We start from the raw sequence: 14,230 nt of genomic DNA, 5'->3' as shown, positions 1-14,230 counted from the left end.
AGACACGGATCGACCTTTATAACCGTCATGCTCATTAAATCATCAACACGTGAAACTCATAGTGAAACTTTATTAATCATCATAGACAGTAAAATAGTCCAGCTGATCGAAGGCAAACATTCACACGCAAATGAGCAGCTGCAACACAGATATCAGCGTTACTGAGGGGTCTCGGTTCAGTCTCGGTCTCGGTTCAGTCTCGGATCAGTCTCGGTCTCGGCTCAGTCTCGGTCTCGGTTCAGTCTCGGTCTCGGTTCAGTCTCGGTCTCGGTCCGGATCTCGGTTCAGTCTCGGTCTCGGTTCAGTCTCGGTCTCGGTTCAGTCTCGGTCCGGGTCTCGGTTCAGTCTCGGTCCGGATCTCGGTTCAGTCTCGGTTCAGTCTCGGTCTCGGTTCAGTCTCGGTCCGGATCTCGGTTCAGTCTCGGTCTCGGTTCAGTCTCGGTCTCGGTTCAGTCTCGGTCTCGGTTCAGTCTCGGTCTCGGGTTCAGTCTCGGTCTCGGTTCAGTCTCGGTCTCGGTTCAGTCTCGGTTCAGTCTCGGTCTCGGTTCAGTCTCGGTTCAGCTGAGTTTGCTGCTGCGCCCGTGAACGCTGTCCTGAAGCCCGTCCTCCACCGTCCTGATGTCGTCCAGGTCGTCTTTGATGACACTGATCAGGTGACTCAAGCCCTCCTGCTGATGCTTCAGGTGCTGAAAGATAAAGTGATGACAGTTGCGTTTCAGATAAAGCTGCTCATCTCCACAGTCATTCATGTATGAGGGACGGGTTATGGCTAAGGCATTAGCTGGAGCGGCCTGAAAACACGCACTTATGATGGATAGATACACTTATGATGGACAGATGCACTTATGATGGACAGATACACTTATGATGGACAGATGCACTTTTATGGACTTCCAAACACAAACAGTCATTCACTGCCAGGATATTTTCTAATATAACTCTGATTGTGTTCGTCTGACAGAAGAGTGTCATACACACCTAGGATGGGTTGAGGGAGAGTAAATCATGCGCTAATTTTCATTTTTGGGGAACTATCCCTTTAAAGAGCAAAAATAGATGTAAGTAATCGAGCGCTGCGGTCGTGACGCCAGAACCCGAGAGGATGAACCACTGGCCGCTGGTTCCTCCAGATGTTCCTCTGGGTTTCTCAAGGTCTGTGGAAAACAGACAATTCTTGAACGATTTGTTCTACACACTCACCGCCAAACGTTCTCTCTCGTTACTTATTAAAAACTAGAAACATGACGTGTTCTCAATATGGGTGTGTAATTACGTTGTAGAACAAAACATCCGATTATCATCAGCTTGTGTTTGTCACAGGCTACAGTTCACAGGAACATCAATGGGAACCGGCGGACAATTATTATTCCTACAGTTCTGACATGTCGCACTATAAATATCTCCATACTTTCACCAGCTGATTAATCACAGTCAATTTTTTTTTACATTTTTATTTTTTTTAATGTTATGTTGTGCTTAAATATGCAAATAAAAGCATTTTTAAATTAAGGAACAGAAATCTGAATGTCAGATAAAAACATTCTTGTTTGATCTAGTTTCACAGAGAGGGTTTAGGATATAGAGCAGAAGAAAATGCCAAAAAAAGACATTTTCACCGTGTTTTTAGGAGTGAAATGCAGATGATATATGAACAACCCTTCAGAATATAGTTATGGATGAAACTAATGTTTGGTGTGTGTAAAGAGACTTCTGACTCAAACTCACCGCCTGTAAAGACAGACGCAAATAGATACAGTGCAATAAAATAAACACTTGAATGTGTATTTTGGATGTTTTCTTTACACTAGCCTGAAAGAAGCAGCAACATAGAGCTTTTTTGTCACTCTCTCACACACTCTCACACACACACACTAGCTCTTGCCTGTTTGATTTCTCTCAGCAGGGTTAGAGGTTTCTCTTTTTTGTCACTCACTCACTCACTCACTCACTCACTCACACACACACTCACTCACTCACACACTCACTCACTCACTCACTCACACACACACTCACTCACTCACTCACTCACTCACTCACTCACTCACTCACTCACTCACTCACACACTCACACACTCACACACTCACACACTCACTCACACACTCACACACTCACACACTCACTCACACACTCACTCACTCACTCACTCACTCACTCACTCACTCACACACTCACTCACTCACTCACTCACACACTCACCTGTTTGATTTCTCTCAGCAGGTCGGCATCCACACGGTAACGCTCCTCTGAACGAACGGCTCCAAAATGATTCTGCATCCGAATCTGAGACATGAGTTCATTCAGTCGCCCCTGAAACACACAAACACACACACACACACACACACACACACACACACACACACACACACACACACACACACACACACACACACACACACACACACACACACACGTGTTGTGAGGATGAGATCAGTGTGAGATCAGTGATCAGGTTAATGAAATTTTCTGTTTAATCCTCAAACCGTCACAGCAGAACTCGACTGCAATAGAAGCCTGATTACGAGTCTTGTTTAACCATCCGGCTCACTCGAGTGTGTTCAACAGGCTTCACTACATGAGTCACGTGACGCTCGTGTGTGTGTGTGTGTGTGTGGCTGATGTTCTCACCTTGAACTGTGTGGGAGCGTTGAGCTCTGATTGGATGGTTTCCAGCTGAACTCTCAGATGTTCCTCATCGAGCTGAATGGCGTAACCACTCTTCCTCTGCACTTCCTGTTTAATCAGCACCTGAAACACAAGTGAGAAGGGTGTGTGAGAGAGTGTGTGTGTGCACCTGCAGGACTCTGTGCGAGAAGTCCATGAGCTTGTGTGTGTGTGTGTGTGTGTGTGTGTGTGTGTGTACCTGCAGGACTCTGTGCGAGAGGTCCATGAGCTTGTGTGTGTGTGTGTGTGTGTGTGTACCTGCAGGACTCTGTGCGAGAGGTCCATGAGCTTGTGTGTGTGTGTGTGTGTGTGTGTGTGTACCTGCAGGACTCTGTGCGAGAGGTCCATGAGCTTGTGTGTGTGTGTGTGTGTGTGTGTGTACCTGCAGGACTCTGTGCGAGAGGTCCATGAGCTTGTGTGTGTGTGTGTGTGTGTGTGTGTGTGTACCTGCAGGACTCTGTGCGAGAGGTCCATGAGTGTGTGTGTGTGTGTGTGTGTGTGTGTGTGTGTGTGTGTGTACCTGCAGGACTCTGTGCAAGAGGTCCATGAGTGTGTGTGTGTGTGTGTGTGTGTGTGTACCTGCAGGACTCTGTGCAAGAGGTCCATGAGCGTGTGTGTGTGTGTGTGTGTGTGTGTGTGTGTGTGTGTGTGTGTACCTGCAGGACTCTGTGCAAGAGGTCCATGAGCGTGTGTGTGTGTGTGTGTGTGTGTGTGTGTGTGTGTGTGTGTACCTGCAGGACTCTGTGCGAGAGGTCCATGAGCTTGTGTGTGTGTGTGTGTACCTGCAGGACTCTGTGCGAGAGGTCCATGAGCGTGTGTGTGTGTGTGTACCTGCAGGACTCTGTGCGAGAGGTCCATGAGCTTGCGTTTGTACTGGGTGATTTTAGCAGCGGTCGTGGCCTGATTCCTCTGCAGTTCGCTGATGTCATTAGAGATGATCTAAAACACATCAGAGAGAGACGGTCATGTGACGCATCAGAGAGAGACGGTCATGTGACATCAGAGAGAGACGGTCATGTGACATCAGAGAGAGACGGTCATGTGACATCCGAGAGAGACGGTCATGTGACATCAGAGAGAGACGGTCATGTGACATCCGAGAGAGACGGTCATGTGACGTAGGGCTGTCAAAATTACTGAAAAGCTAAATGCAAATTTCTTTTTTAAATATTAGCAAAATTAGAGGAACACAGTGCTGTACTGTCTCCTGTGTCCACAAGAGGGCGCCAGCGAGCGCAATAAGCAAATATAAACCAAGCATCGCATCTTTTATTGAAATGAAATGACATTCACTTTTCAAGAAAATGTCCTAAATAAAATATAATTTTCTTAATGTGTATGCAAGGGAAATGAGGTTGCAATAGTGCATAAAACTGTTTGTGTATCAGTAACCTGAGAAAACACACAGCGTAATGAACTATATGAACACACAACAGCAAACTGGCATTCAGACTCACTTCTACTCTCTACATCTACATGTTCATCACAAACACCAGACGCTCTTGATCTGAGCGAGTGCTGGGCGCTTTCTGTTGACACTGTTTCAGCTGATGAAACACACACACACACACACACACACACACACACACTCAGCTCTGACCGATGGTTTGGTCAAGTGTCGTAACATGATTTCTGGCTCCAACTGAGAGGGTTTTCGTCAGCAGGTAGAGCCTTTTCCCAGCATTTTTCACATTAGCAACGCAGCCGCACCGCTATACTGGATAAGCTAACAGAAACACACCACGTCAGTGCCATCATTATGTCTCACGCGCATCTGACACACCAAAAATTCAAATGCACGGTTTTTGCATTTTCAAATGTGCAGTTTTTAAACAAAACAATTTTTTTTTTTTAGAAATTCAAATTTTTATTTGACAGCCCTAGAGTGACGGATCAGCAGAGAGAGGGTCAGTCATGTGACGCATCGGCTCACTCACGTCCACTCGCGTCTGGTGCTGTTTGCTCATCTGGTCCTGGATCTTCAGTCGGCGCAGGAGTTCTCTGAAGCCCACCATCGGCACTGGAATCAACCTGAGCGGGAAATCACACACTGATGAGGTCACACATGTGAGGTCACATGATCACAATGATGAGCCAGTAACGAGACGCACTTCTCTGGGTCTGGATTGTCCACTTTGGCTTGTTCCCAGATGATGGGGTCCACACCTGCACACACACACACACATACGTTAGGGGTGTCAAAATTAATCGTTTCTACGATGCATCGCGATGCAGACGAGGACGATTCGGTATCGGTTCAGTAATAGACCATAACCGGTTATAATGTACTGACGCTTTTCTTACGTCATTTGTCGCGTATGTGCTTTGTTGCGGTAGCATACAATGGCAGAGGGAGGTGAGACGCGAGTGAGAGAAAATTAAAAATGCTCCAACTACTTTAAAAGCCAACATCTGGGCACATTTCGGCTTTTATGAACAACGTGGTAAGCACGACCTGCAGAAGACACGCGGCTGTGTACGCTCATGTCACGCACAAATAGAATATGCAGGAGGTAATACTAACTTGATAAACCACGTTAGCCGTTTTCACCCCGAGCTGTTATCGCCCGGCAGAGTCTGACTGCTTTAGAGTAAGTGGATGAGCTCCGTCACCCGAATCCGCAGCCAAAAACAAATCACCCACCCGCCCCAATAACTTTCTCTGCTTTTAAGTAAAGCGTGACCGTGTGTAAAGCGTGACCGTGTGTAAAGCGTGACCGTGTGTAAAGCGTGACCGTGTGTAAAGCGTGACCGTGTGTAAAGCGTGACCGTGTGTAAAGCGTGACCGTGTGTAAAGCGTGTCCGTGTGTAAAGCGTGACCGTGTGTAAAGCGTGACCGTGTGTAAAGCGTGACCGTGTGTAAAGCGTGACCGTGTGTAAAGCGTGACCGTGTGTAAAGCGTGTCCATGTGTAAAGCGTGACCGTGTGTAAAGCGTGTCCGTGTGTAAAGCGTGACCGTGTGTAAAGCGTGACCGTGTGTAAAGCGTGTCCGTGTGTAAAGCGTGACGGTGTGTAAAGCGTGATAGTGTGTAAAGCGTGACCGTGTGTAAAGCGTGACAGTGTGTAAAGCGTGATAGTGTGTAAAGCGTGTCCGTGTGTAAAGCGTGTCCGTGTGTAAAGCGTGACCGTGTGTAAAGCGTGTCCGTGTGTAAAGCGTGACCGTGTGTAAAGCGTGTCCGTGTGTAAAGCGTGACCGTGTGTAAAGCGTGACCGTGTGTAAAGCGTGACCGTGTGTAAAGCGTGTCCGTGTGTAAAGCGTGACCGTGTGTAAAGCGTGTCCGTGTGTAAAGCGTGACCGTGTGTAAAGCGTGACCGTGTGTAAAGCGTGACCGTGTGTAAAGCGTGACCGTGTGTAAAGCGTGACCGTGTGTAAAGCGTGACCGTGTGTAAAGCGTGACCGTGTGTAAAGCGTGTCCATGTGTAAAGCGTGACCGTGTGTAAAGCGTGACCGTGTGTAAAGCGTGACCGTGTGTAAAGCGTGTCCGTGTGTAAAGCGTGTCCGTGTGTAAAGCGTGACCGTGTGTAAAGCGTGACCGTGTGTAAAGCGTGTCCGTGTGTAAAGCGTGTCCGTGTGTAAAGCGTGACCGTGTGTAAAGCGTGTCCGTGTGTAAAGCGTGACCGTGTGTAAAGCGTGACCGTGTGTAAAGCGTGTCCGTGTGTAAAGCGTGTCCGTGTGTAAAGCGTGACCGTGTGTAAAGCATGATAGTGTGTAAAGCGTGACCGTGTGTAAAGCGTGACCGTGTGTAAAGCGTGTCCGTGTGTAAAGCGTGATGTATGAAGCATGAACACGCTGAGCTGCTGTAACTGATTCTTCACGTTCGTTCTCACACACACACACACACACACCTGCAGGGGGGTTCTGCAGTAACTGCTTCAGTTGTGCAGGTGTGAGCGCGGTGCGACTGACGGTCATGAACACGCTGAGCTGCTGTAACTGATTCTTCACGTTCATCTGCTCCATGAAGCTGTAGAGCGTGGACGCCGGGACTCGCTTCGACGTACCATTCGGAGAGCGTTCCACCAGATACACGATCACCTCTGTCCTACACACACACACACACATCACAGGATCAGCATGGAGAACCTGATGCTCTGCTGTTCTCAGACCGTTTCAGAGCAAAGACAAGCAAACTTGCAATTATAATCACACGCTTGAGACTAGGCATGTGCCGGTATCACATTTTCATGCTGCGATTAATTGATTGAGCTTTTATCACGGTATACGGTATTATCACGATATTTTTTATTAAATTAAATTAAACAAATTAAATAAAATATAATGTGGTTTTCATCATAATATAAAATTATGACACAAGTAAAAATATAATACAAATGTAATATAGTGCACATATTTAGCAAAATACTCCTCTCTATAGCTATTTTTTCTAGTCAACTAACGTGCTGGTCATTAAATGGCTTTCCTGAGGTAAATGTAACGTTCTGTGACATAATTTTTCTCATGCAGCTTTATTGACCTCTTTCCGTGGTTGAAAAACACCAACTCATATTATGTATGAGGCATAAATACCTTTCGGTAAATTGTACTGTATCTTTAAATAAAAAGTGACAGATGAGCGGTTTACTTGAACTGAGGCGCTACAGCGATCTGTCACGTCACATTTACAAGCACCAAAACGGTATTTATTGTCTGAATTTTGTAATAAAATGGACAGAACCTGAGAGCTGAGAATTTTTTTCATATCAAAAGTAACCTGCTCTGTCTAGTCTGTCGGAGTCAGTGTCCTCTTTACTCCGTGATTTTTCTCTGTGTGAGAAAATGGATGTGTGGCGCGAGAGCGTGTGAAAAGTGTAAATTGCGTGAGTCTCACGCTGAATGCGTAGAGTTGGCAGCCCTGCTTTTAGAAGGGGGATAAATCGACGGCAGCGTTCCTCTTTCCGCCATGCTTCTTCTCCATGTGAGGATTCAATACATTAGACTAGAGTGCGCACGGCGGCATGCACACAGTAGCCGTTTCTCAATGTCAAGGAAGGATCCTCGGAAGCCAGAACTTCGAGGATGCTACGTCATCGACATCCGTCGAAGGACTGTTCCAATGTCGAGGATCCCCGGAATTTCAACCAAGGACTGAGTCCTTCGTTCGAAAAATATCCCATATAAGGGAAAGGATGCATAGGTGTAGCCTTCGCGCTCTCAAATCACCCACAATCCTATGCGCGCAACTTTGCTATCTTTTTCAAAAAATTCTAAATGTCGGACGTTAACGGAGTCGGAGCGTTAACGGGGCAATATGCTTTCAAATGCAAGTATATTTACGTTACCAAACATTTGTTTAAAAAAATAATTACATCCATTATGTTATGGGTCAAATATACCCGCACTGTTTAAACACACTTGACAGTCAAAGAATCAATATGATTAAAAAGGAGTTTATTGATTTAAAAACGATTATATTCCTGAGTGAACAGAACTGCGTCCATAGCAACACTCTGTTTTTCATTTTCACTGACGTAATGACGTGCACTTGCTAGCCTGTTCCAGAGCCGTTGAAAAACGTGTTCTCCGAATGCTAAAGAGGAGCCTCGCCTAGCCTCTGAAGGAAGTGACTTGGAAGGACCAGTCCTGCCAAGGAAGTATCCTTGACATTGAGAAACACCTAGTGCTTCTACATGTGGGGACTGTTTACATCAGAGTGCGCACGTGTTTCGCGCAGCATATGTTTGTTTAAGCGGTTGATGGAAAATAAGCTAATGCGCGTTCTATAAATATAAATTCTGATCTATTATTTTTCACGGTATTTTGAAGTGCCCGCGATAACAATATCGTGCATATTCATTACCGCGATTTATCGCATTACCGAATACCGGCACATGTCTACTTGAGACTGAACAGTTTATTATACACATCCAATTTTGTATATTAATTTGCTAGGATTCTGTTGTTTAACAACTACGCCAAAGAAATGCTTTCAAATGCGTTCAGCATGACGCTAGCAATATATCGACTGACTTTCATATAGTTACAGCTTCATCCTATCCTAACCCTTCATCCTACACTTTCCTGACGATCAACTATGTGACAGTTCTCAACAGGGAGTTTCACTTCAGAAAAATAACCATTACAATACAAAAAACGAAAGAAATTACAATAATTTACGCCTCATGAGGAAAAACAGTCAATGCTCACCTTTCAAAAATGTTATACAAATAAAAATGTTTTATATTAAAGAAATAAATAGCCTTTTAATACTATAGTGTGTACACAAATGGGACTATGTTATACACAAGCATAGATCTGAACTGTCCAGTGGCAGAATCAGTGCATGTAAAACAGAAGTGAGGTCAGACTCACTGGTCGTCAGGTAACGCTCGCACGCCCTCCACGTTCACCGTCAGCGTCGGAACTCCTCCCAGAACCTTGTGTAAGGATTCCACCAGCTGCTGTTGCTGAGCACGAACATCAGACTCCCTCTTACTGAGAGCCAGAGCCACCAGACCATCCTCATCCTTCACCCCGGGGACACAGCTGTAGCCCACCGCCTGTGTGTGTGTGTGTGTGTGTGTGAGGGGGAGAGTGAGTGAGTGAGTGAGAGAGAGAGAGAGAGAGAGAGAGAGAGAGATGGATTATGGAGAGACGTACACTAAGACTAAAAATCTTTGTAACTTATCTAGAACATTTAATATATACATATTAACAGAGAGAGAGAGCGAGAGACACACAGAGAGAGAGAGATGATGGAGAGATGATGGAGAGATGATGGAGAGAGAGAGAGAGAGAGATGATGGAGAGAGAGAGAGAGAGAGAGATGATGGAGAGAGAGAGAGATGATGGAGAGAGAGAGAGAGAGAGATGATGGAGAGAGAGAGATGATGGAGAGAGAGAGAGAGAGATGATGGAGAGAGAGAGAGATGATGGAGAGAGAGAGAGAGAGAGATGATGGAGAGAGAGAGAGAGAGATGATGGAGAGAGAGAGAGAGAGATGATGGAGAGAGATGATGGAGAGAGAGAGATGATGGAGAGAGAGAGAGAGAGAGATGATGGAGAGAGAGATGATGGAGAGAGAGAGAGAGAGATGATGGAGAGAGAGAGAGAGAGATGATGGAGAGAGAGAGAGAGAGAGAGATGATGGAGAGAGAGAGAGAGATGATGGAGAGAGAGAGAGAGATGATGGAGAGAGAGAGAGAGATGATGGAGAGAGAGAGAGAGAGAGAGATGATGGAGAGAGAGAGAGAGAGATGATGGAGAGAGAGAGAGAGAGATGATGGAGAGAGAGAGAGAGATGATGGAGAGAGAGAGAGATGATGGAGAGAGAGAGAGAGAGAGATGATGGAGAGAGAGAGAGAGATGATGGAGAGAGAGAGAGAGAGATGATGGAGAGAGAGAGATGATGGAGAGAGAGAGATGATGGAGAGAGAGAGAGAGATGATGGAGAGAGAGAGAGAGAGATGATGGAGAGAGAGAGAGAGAGATGATGGAGAGAGAGAGATGATGGAGAGATGGATGGAGGTACGGACGGCAGACAAACTAAAAATCTTGGTACCTTATCAAGAACATTTAAAGGGCACCTATTATGCAAAATTCACTTTTACATGGTGTTAGAGCACATGTGTGTGTTGGCACAACCACCCTATAATGATAAACATCCACCCAGTGCTTTTTTTAAATCCCCATAAATCATAAGCACTGTCTAAGAACAAGCCATTTGCAGATTCTGTACAGTGACGTCACTTTGTATAGACCCGCCCACGACTGTTGACTGACAGTGCTGTATTAGCATAGACCCGCCCTCAGTGAGCTGAACACAGGCCCCGCCCACGACTGACACTGCTGTATTAGCATAGACCCGCCCTCAGTGAGCTGAACACAGGCCCCGCCCATGACTGACACTGCCGTATTAGCATAGACCCGCCCTCAGTGAGCTGAACACAGGCCCCGCCCACGACTGACACTGCCGTATTAGCATAGACCCTGTATATATTTGTTCACTGTTAGTTGTAATGAGTGTTTTGTGTAATTCGCTGTGTATGTTGATGATAATGACAGGGAGAGAGTGAATGATGAGACTTTACTGCACACTACTGTTTTATTCAGCTCAGTGAAAACGGACGCATCATCTTTTGTGTGAAGTACAATAAACTTCATAAAACTTATATTCTCTGTCTCTGTGGGCATCATTGTCCGACTCCGGGTTGAACTGAACACCGCTAGCACAGTTTGAGCGTGAGATTGTCCTGTTTTGTTGCTCGTCCTCTTCTTGAAAGGGGGCGGGGAGCAACATATAATTTGCATTTAAAGGGGGGCAAGAAGCGGCAGAAGGGGTTCTGCTGACTGAAGTCCACTGGTGGGGCGCTGCTGGTGAAGTAACCCTTCCCTGTGTGAGTGTGTGTGTGTGTTCACCTTGAAGCGGCAGAAGGGGTTCTCCTGACTGAACTCCACTGGTGGGGCGCTGCTGGTGAAGTAACCCTTCCCTGCTCCCCAGAACGCCTGTAACTGGTTCCATCGGGCCAGAATGGAGTCGCGCTCGTCGTTCAGGACCGACGGGGCGGAGAGAGCGCTAGCAGTGTTGTAGAGCTGAGAGGAGTGAGACGCCTGCTGGCTGAACACACCACCTGAAGAGAGAGAGAGAGAGAGAGAGAGAGAGAGAGAGAGAGAGAGACACACACACACCAGGTTAGCATCACTGATCTGCTATTCTCCTGTTATTCTCCTGTAAGAGTGTCTCACCCTGTTGTGTCTGAGGCTGAATCCCACTGATCCCAGTGAAGCCCCCGAACCCCAGTCCGGCTCCTCCCAGCGCGCTGAAGCCCGTCCCAGCACTCGTGCCCAGCGCAGACGAGAACCCGAAGCCCTTGTTCTGGGTGTTCCCGAAGAGACTCGCGCCTGCACACAGCCCAGAGTCAGAACACGCATCACTTCCTGCACACACACGCATCACTTCCTGCACGAGAGCACTGTACCTGCGTTGGCCGGCGTGGAGAAGCTGAAGCTGGACCCGGTGCCGGCCGTCGTTGTGGCGCCGAAGCCTCCGAACGCACCTGTGGGACACACACACACACACACACACACAGATGAGCAGAGGACACTACACACGCCACAGGCTGACACAGGAAGTGATGTGATGGACAGAACGGGCGTGAGCGTCACTGACGAGGCCTGTGATTGGATGCAGACACACACACACACACAAACGCGTCACTGATGGATGATGGTGACCTTCGACCTTTCAGACTCGATCTACCTGCTTCACTGAGGCCGAAACTGAACCCCGGGGCCCAAAGCAAACGCCCTGAACCCTGACACACACACTCACGAGGAGAGAGAGCAGTGGCGTCACACACACACTCACGTGGAGAGAGACACACACCAGAGTTAGAGAGAGCTGAGGCGTGTTACACACACACACACACACACTCACCCGCACTACCGGATCCGAACCCGAAGCCTGTGGACGCGGATGTCGTGGTCGCGGCTCCGAAGCCAGTGCCAGAAAGACCTGTAACCATGACAACAATCAATCGCTACTCGTCACATAGGGAACGACGCGAGTGCTAAAGGGCTGCGTCTCAATCACACACTTCCCTATGTGTGCATGTGAAGGGCTCTACTGTACTATCCCATGATGCCACGGGAGAGGACTAGTGAACACGCGACTCAGGTCACGTGATCTGTGGTGAATGTAGTGTCCGGGTTACACTCATAGTAAGTGCACTGCGAAGTCCAATCCGAAGGGAGCGAACATGCTCAGTTCTACCGGCGTAGGGAACAAGGGGACATCGATACATCACTTCACAGGAAGCGCACGCGTCACCAGTCTGAGCTAACCGTCGCAAACGGCTCAGAGTTGCGCTTGAGTATTCATAAATATTGTTATTATTATACAAACTAGAGTATTTATGAATGGTTGGGGTGATGAATGTTACATTTCCATATGCTATTGTATGAATATGTTAACAAATTAAAAGTGTTGAGAAGCTGCCATTTTTTTACTGTACTTTATTTACCTCAGGAATGTTTACTACGGTAAAGAAAGCGCACGAGATGAGGCCTCTACAGTTATAGGGTTAACCCTAACCTCTACAGTTATAGGGTTAACCCTAACCTCTACAGTTATTAAGCCCATATGAAGAGCACATTTTACAGTTAACCAGATAAAGATGTTTTTTCATACTGAATGACAGTTACTGTACATCTTCACATGTGTATAGTCAATTACAGTAGTCTATGCTATAAACTAATACAATGTTTTGAATATTATTTACATACTGTGTTTTGTATATGTATAGAACAATTATATGATATTACATTTGAAAGTAAAGAAGCAGTGTCGAACGCAACGCATCTATACTATATAATGTAGAACATACTTGTTTAGCGGTCGTGAAGTAATTACTTATTCAAAAGAAGGATTAGGTAGAAAATATGCGATTTCGGACGCAGCCCAGCTGATGATGACGATGATGATGATTGGCGGGAGTTTAACCGAAGCCTCACGCGACGTTGTTGTTGTTGTTGAAGCGCCGAAACCAAACGAAGTGGATGTGAATGATTTAAATGAGAAGCTTAGAGTGTCTTCATCATCATCACCATCATCATCATCATCACCAACACCACGACGGACTCATGAACACACCGATAGGCGACAACAGCTGAAATAACACGATAATGAAACGCGTCTCGTGCGCTCAGTCAGCGGCTGCTCCCATCAACCAACGAGAACACAGTTCTCAGACATGTGCCACTTTATGAATATACTCGACAGCTTTTGAGATGAAACTATGAATGTTTATCAGGATTCAAGAAATAGATGAATTCCACTCACTCGCGTTGCCTGCCGCGCCGCCGAAGTTGAACGCCATGTTTCCGGTCCTGCCACTAAACAGTCCGACCGGAAACAAAGAACATGAGCAAGTGGTTCCGGCGCGCAGCTCAAGCCACACACTCCAGATATCTGTCTAACCCAAGAAATGATTCACACACTCCAGATATCTGTCTAACCCAAGAAATGATTCACACACTCCAGATATCTGTCTAACCCAAGAAATGATTCAATATAAGCAGTAAGAGATACAGCTTCATTGAGCTCTCTGTGAATAATGTTTGCAGCTGCTTTTGATAAAACCTTATATAATCAATCAAACATATGTCAGTTTTAATTTTTGAAATGGTCATTATTGAGTTATAGTGTCATAATCTTGAGTATCTGTTTCACAGACCTTGATGAATCAGAATCAACACATCTATGAACTTTAATAAAAAGCTTTATTAACATATTGTTAACAGATAAACAGGAGCATGAAGATAGCGAGATCATCGCAGGCCCTTGCGCTTCATCAGCTTCTTCTTCTTGAGCTCGCTGAGCTTCTTCTTCTTCTGGCCCTGGGGTTCAGGGGCCTCCAGCTGGATCTGAGCCGGTTTGGGGTCCGCCGGCGTCAGGAACACATCGTCCGTCACGTCCTGCCGTATCACTTCCTGTTCCTCTGAGCGCTTCTCCTTGCGGATCTCCTTCACCATCTGCCTCTCCTTCTGCCTGTGGGCCGTGGCCAGCCGGATCATCCGCCGGTGCTGTGCGCACACACACACACACACACACACACACACACACACACACA

General features: G+C 46.6%; 2 protein-coding genes across 3 annotated transcripts in view; both read right to left on the bottom strand.

Annotated features, from left to right (window-relative positions):
• Positions 1-505: 505 nt before the first annotated feature.
• On the bottom strand, positions 506-13,531 carry nup54 (nucleoporin 54). 2 transcript variants are annotated; one of them, XM_082142178.1, is made up of 13 exons: positions 13,441-13,531; positions 12,037-12,114; positions 11,579-11,656; positions 11,346-11,501; positions 11,019-11,230; positions 8,973-9,160; positions 6,509-6,705; positions 4,774-4,828; positions 4,600-4,693; positions 3,494-3,601; positions 2,627-2,746; positions 2,198-2,308; positions 506-686 (listed from the first exon to the last, which is right to left on the bottom strand). In XM_082142178.1, the coding sequence occupies exons 1-13, from the start codon at positions 13,475-13,477 to the stop codon at positions 558-560; spliced, it is 1,563 nt and encodes a 520-aa protein (XP_081998304.1). In that variant the 5' UTR covers positions 13,478-13,531; the 3' UTR covers positions 506-557. The 2 variants fall into 2 exon arrangements, with proteins under 2 accessions (XP_081998304.1, XP_081998305.1); XM_082142179.1 differs by lacking the exon at positions 12,037-12,114 and having other exon boundaries at positions 13,441-13,507.
• A 330-nt stretch (positions 13,532-13,861) lies between these two features.
• bxdc2 (brix domain containing 2) overlaps positions 13,862-14,230 on the bottom strand; it is a gene marked incomplete at its 5' end in the record, with an annotated part of 6,590 nt that continues 6,221 nt past the window's right edge. Inside the window, one exon of the mRNA XM_082140084.1 lies at positions 13,862-14,183. Coding sequence (XP_081996210.1) covers positions 13,929-14,183 — 255 coding nt within the window. The 3' untranslated portion in view covers positions 13,862-13,928. The remainder of the gene's footprint in view (positions 14,184-14,230) is intronic.

The sequence above is a fragment of the Leuciscus leuciscus genome, assembly GCF_965113295.1.
Source record: "Leuciscus leuciscus genome assembly, chromosome: 16".
NCBI classification, from domain to species: Eukaryota; Metazoa; Chordata; class Actinopteri; order Cypriniformes; family Leuciscidae; genus Leuciscus; species Leuciscus leuciscus.
This window is presented reverse-complemented; position numbering and strand designations above follow the sequence as displayed.